The sequence below is a fragment of the Panulirus ornatus genome, chromosome 65 (genome assembly GCF_036320965.1).
Source record: "Panulirus ornatus isolate Po-2019 chromosome 65, ASM3632096v1, whole genome shotgun sequence".
NCBI lineage: Eukaryota > Metazoa > Arthropoda > Malacostraca > Decapoda > Palinuridae > Panulirus > Panulirus ornatus.
The window spans coordinates 22104143-22125892 of record NC_092288.1 but is presented as its reverse complement, the minus strand read 5'-3'; the positions used below and the strand labels follow the sequence as shown (position 1 = coordinate 22125892).

Here is a 21750-nt window from a genome sequence, read left to right as displayed (position 1 = left end):
ATTTACTCCATTTTTCCCTAATACCATAGCAATTTGATCATCCAACAGTACAGTCTTTACGCTCTCCATTACTAATTGACAAGCTGATACCAATCTCCATTGCTGACTGACACATGAGGGGGGAGGGAGTTGTTATTTCATATGTGGCAGGGTGGCGATGGGAATGAATAAAGGCAGACAGTATGAATTATGTACATGTATATATATGTATGTCTGTTTGTGTATATATATGTATACGTTGAGATGTATAGGTATGTATATTTGCGTGTGTGGACGTGTATGTATATACATGTGTATGTGGGTGGGTTGGGTCATTCTTTCGTCTGTTTCCTTGCACTACCTCGCTAACGCGGGAAACAGCGACAAAGCAAAATAATGATAATAATAATAATATTTTAATAAGTACGTTTCTTGTTATCCCTGGGGATGGGGAGAAAGAATACTTCTCACGTATTCCTTGCATGTCGTAGAAGGCGACTAAAAGGGGAGGGAGCGGGGGGCTGGAAATCCTCCCCTCATTATTTTTTTTTTCTTTTATATTTTAATTTTCCAAAAGAAGGAACAGAGAAGGGGGCCAGGTGAGGATATTCCCTCAAAGGCCCAGTTCTCTGTTCTTAACGCTACCTCGCTAACGCGGGAAATAGCGAATAGTTTGAAAGAAAAAGAAAAAATCTTTTAAGTTTTCTTTTTCTTTTAAACTATTCGCCATTTCCCGCATTAGCAAGGTGTGCTAATATCCCACTATGTTACATTTGTTATTTCACACTTCTAATAATCTAATGTCCATTTTTTTCTGTCAATTCTAGTTATGAATCATATTTTACTCACCTCAGTTGATTTATCTATCAATCTATATCTATGAAAACCATTCCCTTTGAGGAGGCTATGGCAAAAGTATCTGTAATTGATAAACTCCAGTGCCGCTTCTTAGACTTTAGTGCCTCACCTTTAAGAGGCCACTGGCAGAGTGCAACTCTAGCACATTTTTTTTTAGAAGCTCATCTATGTTCTCACCAACTACTATCACCTAATGTGTCTACCTTATTTTCCCACCTACTGCTCCTACCTTATTCTTCCAGCTAATGTTCCTACTTACTACTTCTACCTAATTGTCTACCCAGTGCTCCTGTGTAACGTTCATAGCTACTTCTATCTACTGCTCCAACCATTTTGTCAAAAGGCAGGGATCATGTGTAGCACTCACCTAAGAAAAATGTGGGAGTTAGGAAGAATGAGTTGTGTGAGTTAAGTGCTGTCTGATGTTGTTTGTGACAAGGAGATATTGTATGTTTGTGGACAGAATGCCAGCAGTCCATTTACAGGTGAGACAGGAAGAAAAGACTTCTCTCTTGGTTAAAGGGGTGCGATTTGATAACCTCTGAAGTGTTGGCTCACTCTGCAGCCATCACTGACCCTCTCGATACCTTGGCAGGTAGTACAGGTAATATATCATCCTGATTGGTGGCTGTCTACCTTCTACTATCTACTCCAGTTCTTATGTCTGTATTTTTCATGAACTCTGCTAATCTATGAATATCACTCATTTGTGATATCTGTCTTGTGCATATACTCCATAAACTCGCTGTTTCAATTTTACCCACAGTTTGTCTCTGAGCCAGTTCCTATAGTGGCTCATATTGTACTTTTTTCTCAGACATTAGTTTTATAAAGCTATGCTTGCAGAATATCTGTTGATTTTACTGGTTTATGAATATAATGTTTCAAGATGATTCCTAATGTCACAATGATTTGAATGTGGAAAATTGGTATCACCAATACTTGAACTAGGATTTTGAACCATGTGCAAACAGTCATGTATTGAAAGCTCAACAAGGTTGTTACTTCCCCACTAGAAAATGCTATACAAGTCTGACTCGAGAGAGGAAATATGATTAGTAAAAGAAAGAGGTAGAGTATTAAAGGAAGAAGGAGAGGAAAAGTGAGTTGAAGTATTGAGTATGAAAGGAGGAATGGTGGAAAAATGAGTTGAAGTATCTGTCTGTATATATCTCTGATGCTTGTTCCCCCTAGGAACTCCAGTCGGGGTAATGACTACAGCAAAAGAGTCTCTGCTTATCCATGTCCTTATATGCCTTCCTTGCAAACACCATTCCGTGCATTCTTCCACTGTTTCTCTCCCTCCTGTACTCTTCCATTCTGTTTCTCCATGTCACAGGAGGCTTTCCTCTCACTCTAAACTCTATAATTGTACTGTCGTACAATCTCTTTGTAAACTTCCCATCTTGTATTCTTTCCACATGTCCAGATCACCTCAGAATATTACAATTTCCCCACGCTTCCACTCCATAATTCATTTCCTTTCAATTCCTTACCGTACCAAATGTCTTATACACCCCCTCCTTTCTTTCTTCATTCTATCCAGTCATATAACATACTCTTTTCAAATAGCTCATTTCCACAGCCTGGATTTTTGAACTCTGTGACTCATTTTGTGCCCATGTTTTGACTACATAGGTCAGGAGGTCTGTTCTATCCCTTAATCCTTTTTTTGCTTCCATATTTACACCTCTACCCTTCATTATTCTGTTAAAAGACCCAGTGACTCTTCTACCTTGTATCTATCTTGCCCCTATCTCTCCTTTCGTATCACCAGGCTTTCCCAAGATAGCTCCTAAATACTTATATTCTTTCACCTGTTTCAACCTTTCTTACCCCTTATCGATAATGCAGTTAGTACACTTTCTTTTCTCACTCGATAGGGCTATGCAAAATCTATACTTCACTCTGTTTCCTTTTAAACATCATTACTTCTTTTTTATTCACATTTACCTTCAATCGCCTAGGCTAACTTACATCATAAAACAAACTTACAACTTTCTGCAACTCCTCTTCACTCTCAACAAACAACACAGTATCATTGGCCAACAGGCTTGTTACTAACCACCATACCTCACCACCACACTGTCTCTGCACCCCCTTTCCCTAATTTTGCTTTCATCCCTCTTACCATTCCATCCACAGACATGTATATATTGAAAAGACATTGTGACTTCATACAGCCCTGCCTCACACCCACATGTATACCAGAACTTTTGCTCAACTTTCCATTCACTCATATATATTTGCTCCTCTATAAGGGGCTTTCAAACTATCTGAAATTTGTACTCCTACCCCATATATCTGTAACACACCCCATAAAGCATTCTTCTTAACTTAGTCATATGCTTCCTCCATGTCCATAAAAGCTGCATACAGATCCTTATCTCTTGCTTAGATACTTTTTCAGTCACTGTGCATCCCTTGCCTTTCCTGAAACCCCCTTGCTCCTCACTTATTATGCATTCAGTTACTTCAGTCACTTCAACAGTTAACAGAGTACTCTTGCAGACTTAACAGACTTATTCCCCTATAATTGCACCTTTTCCTTTGAATAAGGGGACAGTAATTGCTTTCACCACTCCTAGCACCCAGCCTTCTGCTTCCATGCTAAATTACATATCAAAAGCGTCCACTCTGTCACACTTTCTCCTCTATACTTAAACATTTCAGCTGTAATCCCATCCACTCCAGGTGCCTTTCCTACCTTCAACCTCATTATCACCCTTTTTACCTCCCTTCTTGCTGTAGGCCCTTGCACTTTTATCCTTTTCCTCCTGTCCTCCATACCCATGCATGTAACAACTGCTGCCTCACTTTTTTCAGAAAACTCTTTCCATCTTCCTTTCACTTCATCCTTTTGATTCAGCAACTCCCCTTCCTTACTTCTAACATTAGCATTTCCACCTGTACATCCACCTCTTTCATTTTTCACCTCTAGACTGTTTGATTTTATATTTTCCTCAAACTTTTCACTCAGTTTAACTTTCTTCCAAAATTTCATGTATGCTTTCTTTGGTTTCCTCTATCAGCTTCGTAACATTTTGATTACACATCTTATATTCGTCCATCTTCCTTTGCTAAACTTCAGCTGGTACACTCCCTTTGAGCAACCTACCATAGCATTTCCAGTCTCACCCATCCCCCTGCATTTCTCATTTTATTATATCTTACAACTTTGTATCCAACTACCAGTCTGCTACCTTTAACAATCTTTACATAAACATTTTAAGAAACCTTATTCACACTTGCCTGGACTTTCATCTGAACTTTCTGTCTCCCTTCTTTCATACTCTTCTTTGCATTCATTCTGATTCATCTTCTCGCTTGCCAGTACTTTTACCGCTCCATTCTTCCTTGCATCATACATGGACTTCTTCCTGATCCTTACGGACTTCTTCCTGATCCTTACCTTCACAAGAAATGCAAAATTATCAGAATCTCCTAAGAATCCTCTCACAATTGTAGCATTTAGTATGGAAAGTGGAATATCAGCATAAGAGTTAATAAAGTAATAAGTAGAAGAAAGATCAGTTATTGAGAGAACAAAGACATAAGGCAGTATAACAGAACCCTAAGGAATACCACTATCAATAGGATAGGATGGGATGGGGAGGTCACTCTGTCAACAACTGCTGCAATAGAGTGGCCAGAGAGGAAACCATGCATTTGAGAACTGAGAGAAGCAGTGAAACGAAAGGAAGGGAAATTAAAAAGCAAAGACTTATGCCACACCTCGTCAAATGTTTTGGAGATATAAAGGGCTACTACAAAAGTTCCACCAAAATCCTTGACAGGAGGACCAGAGGTGAATCACACAGGAGAGATCACTAGAAGATCTAGCACTATGAAATCCATACTGGTGATCTGAGAGAAGAGAATGGGATGATAATTGTTTGAGAAAGTGAGAGTTAAAGAGAGTTTTAAAGACTTAAGAGATAGTGGAAATGACAGTGATGAGGCAGTAATTGGAGGGGTGGAGACAGTGGAAATGAGAGCAGTGAGGCAATAATTGGAGGGGTTAGAGCATACTCCATTTTTAGGGATGGGCTGCACCAAGTCTGGGTTTTTGGACAAGGGAGAAATAGGCTAGCAAGGATTGATGCTTGCTCAGAGACACACTTCCTTAGAACCTAAGGAGGTATGCCATTTGAGCCTTACACCTTGTCCACTTGAAGCTGGGAGAATACCAGGAAGACCCTGTAATACACCAACTGCCTGCACTAAAAAGAAAAAAATATCTGTGAATGAGGCTTGCCTCAAGTTGTATAAGCAAGAAAGAAAATAGAAAAAGGAAAGCTATTCAGTTTAGAGAAAAGTAGAAATGAATGGTGAAGTGAAATACAGAGAAATTGGAAAATAACATGTCTAGATGATAGCATATAGTTTGAAATTGTATGGCAGACATTCAAGTAGTGCTTCATTGTTCATGTGGATGGAGTAGAGGAATCATTTGTAGGAGAAAAAGCCAGCCTGTGTACTTTTCAAAGGGTTGTGCTTCCATCAGTGATGGGCTTGGTTTTTCAGTGATGGGACTAACTGTTTTATCTAAGGTCACCCAAAGTTTGCTTGTTACATCTTAAGGAAATGATAATTTCTGATATCCCATCACCATAGCACACTCATCACTATGATTTTTTTTTGGTGACAGTTTTCCAGTAACAGTAAATTTATATCCAGAATGTCACACTTAATGGGTTAACTATTCTGAAAACACTGAAAACAAGTACCTTGAAAAGTTTCTTTCTACACATGTGGATGACAAGGAAGGATTAATTATATTCATATAGATAGTTTATGTGTGTGAATGAGGGGAAGAATACATGATATTTACATTAGTAGTTCATATATGAATGAATTATGAAAAACAGCAATGCCCACTCATTTAGATAGTGAGGAAGGGCTTATAAGATACAGATGGATAAGCTGGTAGATAGGGATCTTGCTGAGAAATTACCTGATGTTTAAAAGTCTCTTGTTTATAAAGTAAATGCTGAGCAGGAAGAAGATTGAGAAGTAAAGTGTTTACCCTAAGTAGCAACTTAATGTTGTGCGTGAGAGATGTTGCACATGTATAGGATGGATGAAAAGAAAGTGTTTATGATACAGGCTGTATAACTGTCTGATAGTTTTAGTAAAGAATAACATTATAGAGATGCCCACAGAGCTGTTTACTGATGAGAGTTGAGAGAGATATATGGGAGGGACATATAGATAAGAACTGTATTTATATAGTAGAATAATGTAAAACATTTCTGACAGATGGACTGAACCAGGTGCCAGAATGGTGCATGTACTCTGGCAGCACCCTCAAGGAGCCAGACATGGTGGATCCTGTGGAACTGGAAGGTGAGTGAGACATGATTAAGTGTGATTCCCTATATATACAATGATAAATGATGAGACAAAGATAAGTGAATAAATCTGGATGCAGTGCTTCATACTTTCCAGTCCATATACTGCTATTGATACTAGTTTTTGTTTACTTGTTTTCATGTGTTGATCTTATGGTATTTATTTTGTCTTCTGTTATATATGAAATTTTTTGTACCTGTAGCTTTTACTTTATTGTCAAAGTCTTTAACTCATTAGTTTTTTGTTTTTTACAAAATCTTTTCTCTCTCTATCTATATGTCTATCTGAGTCTCTGATGCTCACCCCTGAGAACTCCCATTAAGGGTTGGCCATGGCAAAAGAGTCTTCCCTTATCCCTGTCCTTACATGCCTCCCTTGCATACACCATTCCATGCATTTTTCCACTATTTCTCTTCCTCCAGTATTCTTCCACTCTCTTAACCTATGTCACACTAACCTCTTTAAATATACTATCATACATTCTCCTTGTAAAATCCCAGTCTTGCATTCTTTCCACATCCCCAAACCACATCAAAGCATTATGTTTCACCCATTCTACCACTCCACAATTCATTCCCTTGGCATTCCTTGTCATACCACTTACACACCTTCATTTCTTTATTCATTCCATGTAGTCACACCACATGATCCTCTCAAGTGGCTCATTTCCACAGCATGAATTCTTGACCTCTGTAACTCATTCCATAGGTCAGGGTTGGGTGGACAGTGCTGTCCCTTGATCCTCTCTTCACTTCCATACTTACACCTCTACCCTTCATTATTTTATTAAGGGACCCAATGACTCTTCTCCCCTGTACTGCTTTCTCCCTTGTCTACCCTTCCATATCATGACACTTACCTAAGACAGCTCCTAGATACTTAAGTTCTCTCTTCTTCAAGTCTTTTCCCCCCATATCCAAAGCACAGTTTAGTACCCTTTCTTCTTTCACTCTATATGGTTTTACAAATCTATACTTTCACTCTGTTTCCTTTCAGATACCATTACTTTACTTTTACTTGTATTTATCTTCAATTGCCTATGCTTACACATCATAAAACACACTTACACCATTCTGCAACTACTCTTCACTCTCAGCAGACAACACAGTATCATCTGCAAACAGGCTTGCCACTAGCCACCATATCTTATTGTCACACACCATCTCTGCACCCCTTTTCCCTAGTTTTGCTTTCATCTCTCTTATCACTCCATCCACTTATGTATTAAAAAGCCAAGTGACATCACACAGCCCTGCCTCACACCTACATGTATTCCAAAGCTTTTCCTCAACTCTTCATCCGCTCCTACACATGCATTCGCTCCTCTGTGGATGGCTTTGACACCATCCAACAGTTGTCCTCTTATACCATATATCCTGAACACATCCCATAGAGTATTTCACTCAACTCTATCACACACTTTCTCCAGATCCATAAATGCTGCATACCTTTTGCTAAATACTTTTACCTACCTTTCCTAAAACTGCATTGCTCTTCACTTAATCTGCATTTATTGTTTTCCATCACCCTATGAATTGATATTCTTGCATACATTTTTCCTGGTATACTTAATGTACTTATTCCCCTATAATTTCTACATACATCCCTAGCAACTTTTCCTTTGAATAAAGCAGTGTTATTCACTGATTTTTGAAAGGGAGTTAGTTAGCATAACTAAATTAAATAATACTGGGCTGCTGGTGCGACATAGTAATTAATGAAAATAAGAATGATATCCCTGGGGATAGGGGAGAAAGAATACTTCCCACGTATTCCCTACGTGTCGTAGAAGGCGACTAAAAGGGGAGGGAGCGGGGAGCTGGAAATCCTCCCCTCTTGTTTTTTTTAATTTTCCCGAAGAAGGAACAGAGAAGGGGGCCAGGTGAGGATGTTCCCTCAGAGGCCCAGTCCTCTGTTCTTAACGCTACCTTGCTGATGCAGGAAATGGCGAATAGATTGAAAAAAAAAAAAAATGATAATAATACTATATACTTGATTGCTGTTTCCCATGTCAGTGAGGTAGTACCAGGAAAGAGACAAAGAAAAAAAATGGCCCATCCACTCATATACACATACATATATATGAGTGAGGAAGGATTGACAAAGAGGATATGTGTGTCAGAGGTGGAGGGAACGAGAAGTGGGAGACCAAATTGGAGGTTGAAAGATGGAGTGAAAAAGATTTTGAGTGATCGGGGCCTGAACATGCAGGAGGGTGAAAGGCGTGCAAGGAATAAAGTGAATTGGAACAATGTGGTGTACCAGGGTCGACATGCAGTAGATGGATTAAACCAGGGCATGTGAAGCATCTGCGGTAAACCATGGAACATTTTATGGGGCCTAGATGTGGACAGGGAGCTGTGGTTTCAGTGCATTATTACATGACAGCTAGAGACTGAGTGTGAATGAATGTGGCCTATGTTGACTTTTCCTAGCACTATATATATATATATATATATATATATATAGAGAAGGGGGCCAGGTGAGGATATTCCCTCAAAGGCCCAGTCCTCTGTTCTTAACGCTACCTCGCTATCGCGGGAAATGGCGAATAGTATGAAAAAAAAAAAAAAAAAATATATATATATATATATATATATATATATATATATATATATATATATTTTTTTTTCTTTCATACTATTCGCCATTTCCCGCATTAGCGAGGTAGCGTTAAGAACAGAGGACTGGGCCTTTGAGGGAATATATATATATATATATATATTTTTTTTTTTTTTTTTTTATACTTTGTCGCTGTCTCCCGCGTTTGCGAGGTAGCGCAAGGAAACAGACGAAAGAAATGGCCCAACCCCCCCCCATACACATGTATATACATACGTCCACACACGCAAATATACATACCTACACAGCTTTCCATGGTTTACCCCAGACGCTTCACATGCCTTGATTCAATCCACTGACAGCACGTCATCCCCGGTATACCACATCGCTCCAATTCACTCTATTCCTTGCCCTCCTTTCACCCTCCTGCATGTTCAGGCCCCGATCGCACAAAATCTTTTTCACTCCATCTTTCCACCTCCAATTTGGTCTCCCTCTTCTCCTTGCTCCCTCCACCTCCGACACATATATCCTCTTGGTCAATCTTTCCTCACTCATCCTCTCCATGTGCCCAAACCACTTCAAAACACCCTCTTCTGCTCTCTCAACCACGCTCTTTTTATTTCCACACATCTCTCTTACCCTTACGTTACTCACTCGATCAAACCACCTCACACCACACATTGTCCTCAAACATCTCATTTCCAGCACATCCATCCTCCTGCGCACAACTCTATCCATAGCCCACGCCTCGCAACCATACAACATTGTTGGAACCACTATTCCTTCAGACATACCCATTTTTGCTTTCCGAGATAATGTTCTCGACTTCCACACATTCTTCAAGGCTCCCAGAATTTTCGCCCCCTCCCCCACCCTATGATCCACTTCCGCTTCCATGGTTCCATCCGCTGCCAGATCCACTCCCAGATATCTAAAACACTTCACTTCCTCCAGTTTTTCTCCATTCAAACTCACCTCCCAATTGACTTGACCCTCAACCCTACTGTACCTAATAACCTTGCTCTTATTCACATTTACTCTTAACTTTCTTCTTTCACACACTTTACCAAACTCAGTCACCAGCTTCTGCAGTTTCTCACATGAATCAGCCACCAGCGCTGTATCATCAGCGAACAGCAACTGACTCACTTCCCAAGCTCTCTCATCCCCAACAGACTTCATACTTGCCCCTCTTTCCAAAACTCTTGCATTCACCTCCTTAACAACCCCATCCATAAACAAATTAAACAACCATGGAGACATCACACACCCCTGCCGCAAACCTACATTCACTGAGAACCAATCACTTTCCTCTCTTCCTACACGTACACATGCCTTACATCCTCGATAAAAACTTTTCACTGCTTCTAACAACTTTCCTCCCACACCATATATTCTTAATACCTTGCACAGAGCATCTCTATCAACTCTATCATATGCCTTCTCCAGATCCATAAATGCTACATACAAATCCATTTGTTTTTCTAAGTATTTCTCACATACATTCTTCAAAGCAAACACCTGATCCACACTTCCTCTACCACTTCTGAAACCACACTGCTCTTCCCCAGTCTGATGCTCTGTACATGCCTTCACCCTCTCAATCAATACCCTCCCATATAATTTACCAGGAATACTCAACAAACTTATACCTCTGTAATTTGAGCACTCACTCTTATCCCCTTTGCCTTTGTACAATGGCACTATGCACGCATTCTGCCAATCCTCAGGCACCTCACCATAAGTCATACATACATTAAATAACCTTACCAACCAGTCAACAATACAGTCACCCCCTTTTTTAATAAACTCCACTGCAATACCATCCAAACCTGCTGCCTTGCCGGCTTTCATCTTCCGCAAAGCTTTCACTACCTCTTCTCTGTTTACCAAATCATTTTCCCTAACCCTCTCACTTTGCACACCACCTCGACCAAAACACCCTATATCTGCCACTCTATCATCAAACACATTCAGCAAACCTTCAAAATACTCACTCCATCTCCTTCTCACATCACCACTACTTGCTATCACCTCCCCATTTGCGCCCTTCACTAAAGTTCCCACTGAAGTATACGTATGTAAGGAGGAGAGATGGCCAGAGAGCGTTACTGGATTATTTGTTAATTGACCGTCGCGCGGAGAGACTTTTGGATGTTAATGTGCTGAGAGGTGCAACTGGAGGAACGTCTGATCATTATCTTGTGGAGGCTAAGGTGAAGATTTGTATGGGTTTTCAGAAAAGAAGAGTGAATGTTGGGGTGAAGAGGGTGGTGAGAGTAAGTGAGCTTGGGAAAGAGACTTGTGTGAGGAAGTACCAGGAGAGACTGAGTACAGAATGGAAAAAGGTGAGAACAATGGAAGTAAGGGGAGAGGGGGAGGAATAGGATGTATTTAGGGAATCAGTGATGGATTGCGCAAAAGATGCTTGTGGCATGAGAAGAGTGGGAGGTGGGTTGATTAGAAAGGGTAGTGAGTGGTGGGATGAAGAAGTAAGAGTATTAGTGAAAGAGAAGAGAGAGGCATTTGAACGATTTTTGCAGGGAAAAAATGCAATTGAGTGGGAGATGTATAAAAGAAAGAGACAGGAGGTCAAGAGAAAGGTGCAAGAGGTGAAAAAAAGGGCAAATGAGAGTTGGGGTGAGAGAGTATCATTAAATTTTAGGGAGAATAAAAAGATGTTCTGGAAGGAGGTAAATAAAGTGCGTAAGACAAGGGAGCAAATGGGAACTTCAGTGAAGGGCGCAAATGGGGAGGTGATAACAAGTAGTGGTGATGTGAGAAGGAGATGGAGTGAGTATTTTGAAGGTTTGTTGAATGTGTTTGATGATAGAGTGGCAGATATAGGGTGTTTTGGTCGAGGTGGTGTGCAAAGTGAGAGGGTTAGGGAAAATGATTTGGTAAACAGAGAAGAGGTAGTGAAAGCTTTGCGGAAGATGAAAGCCGGCAAAGCAGCAGGTTTGGATGGTATTGCAGTGGAATTTATTAAAAAAGGGGGTGACTGTATTGTTGACTGGTTGGTAAGGTTATTTAATGTATGTATGCCTCATGGTGAGGTGCCTGAGGATTGGCGGAATGCGTGCATAGTGCCATTGTACAAAGGAAAAGGGGATAAGAGTGAGTGCTCAAATTACAGAGGTATAAGTTTGTTGAGTATTCCTGGTAAATTATATGGGAGGGCATTGATTGAGAGGGTGAAGGCATGTACAGAGCATCAGACTGGGGAAGAGCAGTGTGGTTTCAGAAGTGGTAGAGGATGTGTGGATCAGGTGTTTGCTTTGAAGAATGTATGTGAGAAATACTTAGAAAAGCAAATGGATTTGTATGCAGCATTTATGGATCTGGAGAAGGCATATGATAGAGTTGATAGAGATGCTCTGTGGAAGGTATTAAGAATATATGGTGTGGGAGGAAAGTTGTTAGAAGCAGTGAAAAGTTTTTATCGAGGATGTAAGGCATGTGTACGTGTAGGAAGAGAGGAAAGTGATTGGTTCTCAGTGAATGTAGGTTTGCGGCAGGGGTGTGTGATGTCTCCATGGTTGTTTAATTTGTTTATGGATGGGGTTGTTAGGGAGGTAAATGCAAGAGTCCTGGAAAGAGGGGCAAGTATGAAGTCTGTTTCGGATGAGAGAGCTTGGGAAGTGAGTCAGTTGTTGTTCGCTGATGATACAGCGCTGGTGGCTGATTCATGTGAGAAACTGCAGAAGCTGGTGACTGAGTTTGGAAAAGTGTGTGGAAGAAGAAAGTTAAGAGTAAATGTGAATAAGAGCAAGGTTATTAGGTACAGTAGGGTTGAGGGTCAAGTCAATTGGGAGGTGAGTTTGAATGGAGAAAAACTGGAGGAAGTGAAGTGTTTTAGATATCTGGGAGTGGATCTGGCAGCGGATGGAACCATGGAAGCGGAAGTGGATCATAGGGTGGGGGAGGGGGCGAAAATCCTGGGGGCCTTGAAGAATGTGTGGAAGTCGAGAACATTATCTCGGAAAGCAAAAATGGGTATGTTTGAAGGAATAGTGGTTCCAACAATGTTGCATGGTTGCGAGGCGTGGGCTATGGATAGAGTTGTGCGCAGGAGGATGGATGTGCTGGAAATGAGATGTTTGAGGACAATGTGTGGTGTGAGGTGGTTTGATCGAGTGAGTAACGTAAGGGTAAGAGAGATGTGTGGAAATAAAAAGAGCGTGGTTGAGAGAGCAGAAGAGGGTGTTTTGAAGTGGTTTGGGCACATGGAGAGGATGAGTGAGGAAAGATTGACCAAGAGGATATATGTGTCGGAGTTGGAGGGAACAAGGAGAAGAGGGAGACCAAATTGGAGGTGGAAAAATGGAGTGAAAAAGATTTTGTGTGATCGGGGCCTGTACATGCAGGAGGGTGAAAGGAGGGCAAGGAATAGAGTGAATTGGAGCGATGTGGTATACCGGGGTTGACGTGCTGTCAGTGGATTGAATCAAGGCATGTGAAGCGTCTGGGGTAAACCATGGAAAGCTGTGTAGGTATGTATATTTGCGTGTGTGGACGTATGTATATACATGTGTATGGGGGGGGTTGGGCCATTTCTTTCGTCTGTTTCCTTGCGCTACCTCGCAAACGCGGGAGACAGCGACAAAGTATAATATATAAAAATAAATATATATATATCCCTGGGGATAGGGGAGAAAGAATACTTCCCACGTATTCCCTGCGTGTCGTAGAAGGCGACTAAAAGGGAAGGGAGCGGGGGGCTGGAAATCCTCCCCTCTCGTTTTTTTTAATTTTCCAAAAGAAGGGACAGAGAAGGGGGCCATTTGAGGATATTCCCTCAAAGGTCCAGTCCTTTGTTCTTAACGCAACCTCGCTAATGCGGGAAATGGCGAATAGTATGAAAGAAAAGAAAAGATATATATATATATATATATATATATATATATATATATATATATATATATATATATATATATATATATATATTTTTTTTTTTTTTTTTCATACTATTCGCCATTTCCCGCGTTTGCGAGGTAGCGCTAAGAACAGAGGACTGGGCCTTAGAGGGAAAATCCTCACCTGACCCCCTTCTCTGTTCCTTCTTTTGGAAAATCAAAAAAAAAGATGAGAGGGGAGGATTTCCAGCCACCCGCTCCCTCCCCTTTTAGTCGCCTTCTACGACACGCAGGGAATACGTGGGAAGTATTCTTTCTTCCCTATCCCCAGGGATAATATATATATATATATATATATATATATATATATATATATATATATATATATATATATATATATATATATATATATAGGAGGTAAATAAAGTGCGTAAGACAAGGGAGCAAATGGGAACTTTAGTGAAGGGCGCAAATGGGGAGGTGATAACAAGTAGTGGTGATGTGAGAAGGAGATGGAGTGAGTATTTTGAAGGTTTGTTGAATGTGTCTGATGATAGAGTGGCAGATATAGGGTGTTTTGGTCGAGGTGGTGTGCAAAGTGAGAGGGTTAGGGAAAACGATTTGGTAAACAGAGAAGAGGTAGTGAAAGCTTTGCGGAAGATGAAAGCCGGCAAGGCAGCAGGTTTGGATGGTATTGCAGTGGAATTTATTAAAAAAGGGGGTGACTGTATTGTTGACTGGTTGGTAAGGTTATTTAATGTATGTATGACTCATGGTGAGGTGCCTGAGGATTGGCGGAATGCGTGCATAGTGCCATTGTACAAAGGAAAAGGGGATAAGAGTGAGTGCTCAAATTACAGAGGTATAAGTTTGTTGAGTATTCCTGGTAAATTGTATGGGAGGGTATTGATTGAGAGGGTGAAGGCATGTACAGAGCATCAGATTGGGGAAGAGCAGTGTGGTTTCAGAAGTGGTAGAGGATGTGTGGATCAGGTGTTTGCTTTGAAGAATGTATGTGAGAAATACTTAGAAAAGCAAATGGATTTGTATGTAGCATTTATGGATCTGGAGAAGGCATATGATAGAGTTGATAGAGATGCTCTGTGGAAGGTATTAAGAATATATGGTGTGGGAGGCAAGTTGTTAGAAGCAGTGAAAAGTTTTTATCGAGGATGTAAGGCATGTGTACGTGTAGGAAGAGAGGAAAGTGATTGGTTCTCAGTGAATGTAGGTTTGCGGCAGGGGTGTGTGATGTCTCCATGGTTGTTTAATTTGTTTATGGATGGGGTTGTTATGGAGGTAAAGGCAAGAGTTTTGGAAAGAGGGGCAAGTATGAAGTCTGTTGGGGATGAGAGAGCTTGGGAAGTGAGTCAGTTGTTGTTCGCTGATGATACAGCGCTGGTGGCTGATTCATGTGAGAAACTGCAGAAGCTGGTGACGGAGTTTGATAAAGTGTGTGGAAGAAGAAAGTTAAGAGTAAATGTGAATAAGAGCAAGGTTATTAGGTACAGTAGGGTTGAGGGTCAAGTAAATTGGGAGGTGAGTTTGAATGGAGAAAAACTGGAGGAAGTGAAGTGTTTTAGATATCTGGGAGTGGATCTGTCAGCGGATGGAACCATGGAAACGGAAGTGGATCATAGGGTGGGGGAGGGGGCGAAAATTTTGGGAGCCTTGAAAAATGTGTGGAAGTCGAGAACATTATCTCGGAAAGCAAAAATGGGTATGTTTGAAGGAATAGTGGTTCCAACAATGTTGTATGGTTGCGAGGCGTGGGCTATGGATAGAGTTGTGCGCAGGAGGATGGATGTGCTGGAAATGAGATGTTTGAGGACAATGTGTGGTGTGAGGTGGTTTGATCGAGTAAGTAACGTAAGGGTGAGAGAGATGTGTGGAAATAAAAAGAGCGTGGTTGAGAGAGCAGAAGAGGGTGTTTTGAAATGGTTTGGGCACATGGAGAGAAATAGTGAGGAAAGATTGACCAAGAGGATATATGTGTCGGAGGTGGAGGGAACGAGGAGAAGAGGGAGACCAAATTGGAGGTGGAAAGATGGAGTGAAAAAGATTTTGTGTGATCGGGGCCTGAACTTGCAGGAGGGTGAAAGGAGGGCAAGGAATAGAGTGAATTGGAGCAATGTGGTATACCGGGGTTGACGTGCTGTCAGTGGATTGAATCAAGACATGTGAAGCGTCTGGGGTAAACCATGGAAAGCTGTGTAGGTATGTATATTTGCGTGTGTGGACGTATGTATATACATGTGTATGGGGGGGGGGGTTGGGCCATTTCTTTCGTCTGTTTCCTTGCGCTACCTCGCAAACGCGGGAGACAGCGACAAAGTATAAAAAAAAAAAAAAATATATATATATATATATATATATATATATATATATATATATATATATATATATATATATATATATATATATATAAAATTTTCCACTACACACATGGGAGGTACTTATGATTATCTCAATTAACCAGTTGTCACAATGGCCCTCCACTCTCCATCACATATCACGTACTCCATAGCCTATCACATATCACGTACTCCATAGCCTTAGTGATTCATGAGGTATTTGTTTGTCCCTCTCCAGCTGTGAGGCAGGTGTCAATGTGGATGGAGACCTCTCAGTTGATTTAATGCTCCTAATAGGGGATGACTGACACTACGACTGCCAAGAGTTCAGGTATCTACTGGCTGGGTTCTCTCCGAGGCGTCCTCATTTCCAGACTCTGGGGTGTTCTCATTTCCAGACTCCAAATCACCCTCTCTGTTACACTCAAACTTATCGGAGTCACCGCACCACATAGCTATAAACTCGCCCCTGATGGCAGCCACAATGAAGGTTGGGATGAGGGTGAATGGCACCAGTACAAAGGCAAAGGGGATAAGAGTGAGTGCTCAAATTACAGAGGTATAAGTTTGTTGAGCATTCCTGGTAAATTATATGGGAGGGTATTGATTGAGAGGGTGAAGGCATGTACAGAGCATCAGATTGGGGAAGAGCAGTGCGGTTTCAGAAGTGGTAGAGGATGTGTGGATCAGGTGTTTGCTTTGAAGAATGTAAGTGAGAAATACTTAGAAAAGCAAATGGATTTGTATGTAGCATTTATGGATCTGGAGAAGGCATATGATAGAGTTGATAGAGATGCTCTGTGGAAGGTATTAAGAATATATGGTGTGGGAGGCAAGTTGTTAGATGCAGTGAAAAGTTTTTATCGAGGATGTAAGGCATGTGTACGTGTAGGAAGAGAGGAAAGTGATTGGTTCTCAGTGAATGTAGGTTTGCGGCAGGGGTGTGTGATGTCTCCATGGTTGTTTAATTTGTTTATGGATGGGGTTGTTAGGGAGGTAAATGCAAGAGTTTTGGAAAGAGGGGCAAGTATGAAGTCTGTTGGGGATGAGAGAGCTTGGGAAGTGAGTCAGTTGTTGTTCGCTGATGATACAGCGCTGGTGGCTGATTCATGTGAGAAACTGCAGAAGCTGGTGACTGAGTTTGGTAAAGTGTGTGGAAGAAGAAAGTTAAGAGTAAATGTGAATAAGAGCAAGGTTATTAGGTACAGTAGGGTTGAGGGTCAAGTCAATTGGGAGGTGATTGAATGGAGAAAAACTGGAGGAAGTGAAGTGTTTTAGATATCTGGGAGTGGATCTGGCAGCGGATGGAACCATGGAAGCGGAAGTGGATCATAGGGTGGAGGAGGGGGCGAAAATTTTGGGAGCCTTGAAAAATGTGTGGAAGTCGAGAACATTATCTCGGAAAGCAAAAATGGGTATGTTTGAAGGAATAGTGGTTCCAACAATGTTGTATGGTTGCGAGGCGTGGGCTATGGATAGAGTTGTGCGCAGGAGGATGGATGTGCTGGAAATGAGATGTCTGAGGACAATGTGTGGTGTGAGGTGGTTTGATCGAGTAAGTAACGTAAGGGTGAGAGAGATGTGTGGAAATAAAAAGAGCGTGGTTGAGAGAGCAGAAGAGGGTGTTTTGAAATGGTTTGGGCACATGGAGAGAATGAGTGAGGAAAGGTTGACCAAGAGGATATATGTGTCGGAGGTGGAGGGAACGAGGAGAAGAGGGAGACCAAATTGAAGGTGGAAAGATGGAGTGAAAAAGATTTTGTGTGATCGGGGCCTGAACATGCAGGAGGGTGAAAGGAGGGCAAGGAATAGAGTGAATTGGAGCGATGTGGTATACAGGGGTTGACGTGCTGTCAGTGGATTGAATCAAGGCATGTGAAGCGTCTGGGGTAAACCATGGAAAGCTGTGTAGGTATGTATATTTGCGTGTGTGGACGTGTGTATGTACATGTGTATGGGGGGGGGGCCATTTCTTTCGTCTGTTTCCTTGCGCTACCTCGCAAACGCGGGAGACAGCGACAAAGTATAAAAAAAAAAAAAAAAATATATATATATATATATATATATATATATATATATATATATATTTATATATATATATATATATATATATATATATATATATATATATATATGTGAGCAAGGTTATTAGGTACAGTAGGGTTGAGGGTCAAGTCAACTGGGAGGTAGGTTTGAATGGAGAAAAACTGGAGGAAGTAAAGTGTTTCAGATATCTGGGAGTGGATCTGGCAGCGGATGGAACCATGGAAGTGGAAGTGAATCATAGGGTGGGGGAGGGGGCGAAAATCCTAGGAGCCTTCAAGAATGTGTGGGAGACGAGAACATTATCTCTGAAATCAAAAATGGCTATGTTTGAAGGAATAGTGGTTCCTACAATGTTTTATGGTTGCGAGGCGTGAGCTATGGATAGAGTTGTGCGCAGGAGGGGGGATGTGCTGGAAATGAGATGTTTGAGGACAATGTGTGGTGTGAGGTGGTTTGATCAAGTAAGTAATGTAAGGGTAAGAGAGTTGTGTGGAAATAAAAAGAGCGTGGTTGAGAGAGCAGAAGAGGGTGTTTTGAAATGGTTTGGGCACATGGAAAGAATGAGTGAGGAAAGATTGACCAAGAGGATATATGTGTCAGAGGTGGAGGGAACGAGGGGAAGTGAGAGACCAAATTGGAGGTGGAAAGATGGAGTGAAAAAGATTTTGAGTGATCGGGGCCTGAACATGCAGGAGGGTGAAAGGCGGTCAAGGAATAGAGTGAATTGGATCGATGTGGCATACCGGGGTCGACGTGCTGTCAATGGATTGAATCAGGGCATGTGAAGCGTCTGGGGTAAACCATGGAAAGTTCTGTGGGGCCTGGATGTGGAAAGGGAGCTGTGGTTTCAGGCATTATTGCATGACAGCTAGAGACTGAATGTGAACGAATGGAGCCTTTGTTGTCTTTTCCTAGCGCTACCTCGCACACATGAGTGGGGAGGGGGATGATATTCCATGTGTGGCGAGGTGGCGATGGGAATGAATAAAGGCAGACCGTGTGAACTGTGTGCATGTGTATATATGTATGTGTCTGTGTGTGTATATATATGTGTACATTGAGATGTATGGGTATTGCATATTTGCGTGTGTAGACGTGTATGTATATACATGTGTAGGGGGGTGGGTTGGGCCATTTCTTTCATCTGTTTCCTTGCGCTACCTCGCAAACGCTTGAGACAGCGACAAAGCAAAATGAAAAATAAAATATATATATATATATATATACATATATATATACATGTATATATATGTGAGAAATACTTAGAAAAGCAAATGGATTTGTATGCAGCATTTATGGATCTGGAGAAGGCAAATGATAGAGTTGATAGAGATGCTCTGTGGAAGGTATTAAGAATATATGGTGTGGGAGGCAAGTTGTTAGAAGCAGTGAAAAGTTTTTATCGAGGATGTAAGGCATGTGTACGTGTAGGAAGAGAGGAAAGTGATTGGTTCTCAGTGAATGTAGGTTTGCGGCAGGGGTGTGTGATGTCTCCATGGTTGTTTAATTTGTTTATGGATGGGGTTGTTAGGGAGGTGAATGCAAGAGTTTTGGAAAGAGGGGCAAGTATGAAGTCTGTTGGGGATGAGAGAGCTTGGGAAGTGAGTCAGTTGCTGTTCCCTGATGATACAGCGCTGGTGGCTGATTCATGTGAGAAACTGCAGAAGCTGGTGACTGAGTTTGGTAAAGTGTGTGAAAGAAGAAAGTTAAGAGTAAATGTGAATAAGAGCAAGGTTATTAGGTACAGTAGGATTGAGGGTCAAGTCAATTGGATGGTGAGTTTGAATGGAGAAAAACTCGAGGAAGTGAAGTGTTTTAGATATCTGGGAGTGGATCTGGCAGCGGATGGAACCATGGAAGCGGAAGTGGATCATAGGGTGGGGGAGGGGGCGAAAATCCTGGGGGCCTTGAAGAATGTGTGGAAGTCGAGAACATTATCTCGGAAAGCAAAAATGGGTATGTTTGAAGGAATAGTGGTTCCAACAATGTTGTATGGTTGCGAGGCGTGGGCTATGGATAGAGTTGTGCGCAGGAGGATGGATGTGCTGGAAATGAGATGTTTGATGACAATGTGTGGTGTGAGGTGGTTTGATCGAGTGAGTAACGTAAGGGTAAGAGAGATGTGTGGAAATAAAAAGAGCGTGGTTGAGAGAGCAGAAGAGGGTGTTTTGAAGTGGTTTGGGCACATGGAGAGAATGAGTGAGGAAAGATTGACCAAGAGGATATATGTGTCGGAGGTGGAGGGAACGAGGAGAAGAGGGAGACCAAAGTGGAGGTGGAAAGATGGAGTGAAAAAGATTTTGTGTGATCGGGGCCTGAACATGCAGGAGGGTGAAAGGAGGGCAAGGAATAGAGTGAATTGGAGCGATGTGGTATACCGGGGCTGACGTGCTGTCAGTGGATTGAATCAAGGCATGTGAAGCGTCTAGGGTAAACCATGGAAAGCTGTGTAGGTATGTATATTTGCGTGTGTGGACGTATGTATATACATGTGTATGGGGGGGGTTGGGCCATTTCTTTCGTCTGTTTCCTTGCGCTACCTCGCATACGCGGGAGACAGCGACAAAGTATAATAAAATAAAATAATAAATAATATATATATTATCTTTTGGAGGCTAAGGTGAAGATTTGGATGGGTTTTCAGAAAAGAAGAGTGAATGTTGGGGTGAAGAGGGTGGTGAGAGTAAGTGAGCTTGGGAAGGAGACCTGTGTGAGGAAGTACCAGGAGAGACTGAGTACAGAATGGAAAAAGGTGAGAACAATGGAAGTAAGGGGAATGGGGGAGGAATGGGATGTATTTAGGGAATCAGTGATGGATTGCGCAAAAGATGCTTGTGGCATGAGAAGAGTGGGAGGTGGGTTGATTAGAAAGGGTAGTGAGTGGTGGGATGAAGAAGTAAGAGTATTAGTGAAAGAGAAGAGAGAGGCATTTGGACGATTTTTGCTGGGAAAAAATGCAATTGAGTGGGAGATGTATAAAAGAAAGAGACAGGAAGTCAAGAGAAAGGTGCAAGAGGTGAAAAAAAGGGCAAATGAGAGTTAGGGTGAGAGAGTATCATTAAATTTTAGGGAGAATAAAAAGATGTTCTGGAAGGAGGTAAATAAAGTGCGTAAGACAAGGGAGCAAATGGGAACTTCAGTGAAGGGCGCAAATGGGGAGGTGATAACAAGTAGTGGTGATGTGAGAAGGAGATGGAGTGAGTATTTTGAAGGTTTGTTGAATGTGTTTGATGATAGAGTGGCAGATATATGGTGTTTTGGTCGAGGTGGTGTGCAAAGTGAGAGGGTTAGGGAAAATGATTTGGTAAACAGAGAAGAGGTAGTGACAGCTTTGCGGAAGATGAAAGCCGGCAAGGCAGCAGGTTTGGATGGTATTGCAGTGGAATCTATTAAAAAAGGGGGTGACTGTATTGTTGACTGGTTGGTAAGGTTATTTAATGTATGTATGACTCATGGTGAGGTGCCTGAGGATTGGCGGAATGCGTGCATAGTGCCATTGTACAAAGGCAAAGGGGATAAGAGTGAGTGCTCAAATTACAGAGGTATAAGTTTGTTGAGTATTCCTGGTAAATTATATGGGAGGGTATTGATTGAGACTGGGGAAGAGCAGTGTGGTTTCAGAAGTGGTAGAGGATGTGTGGATCAGGTGTTTGCTTTGAAGAATGTATGTGAGAAATACTTAGAAAAGCAAATGGATTTGTATGTAGCATTTATGGATCTGGAGAAGGCATATGATA

General features: G+C 41.6%; 1 protein-coding gene across 1 annotated transcript in view; it reads left to right on the top strand.

Annotated features, from left to right (window-relative positions):
* LOC139746586 (constitutive coactivator of peroxisome proliferator-activated receptor gamma-like) overlaps positions 1-21750 on the top strand; it is a 98694-nt gene that overhangs the window by 18053 nt on the left and 58891 nt on the right. The window contains exon 2 of the mRNA XM_071657979.1: positions 6100-6186. Coding sequence (XP_071514080.1) covers positions 6100-6186 — 87 coding nt within the window. The remainder of the gene's footprint in view (positions 1-6099; positions 6187-21750) is intronic.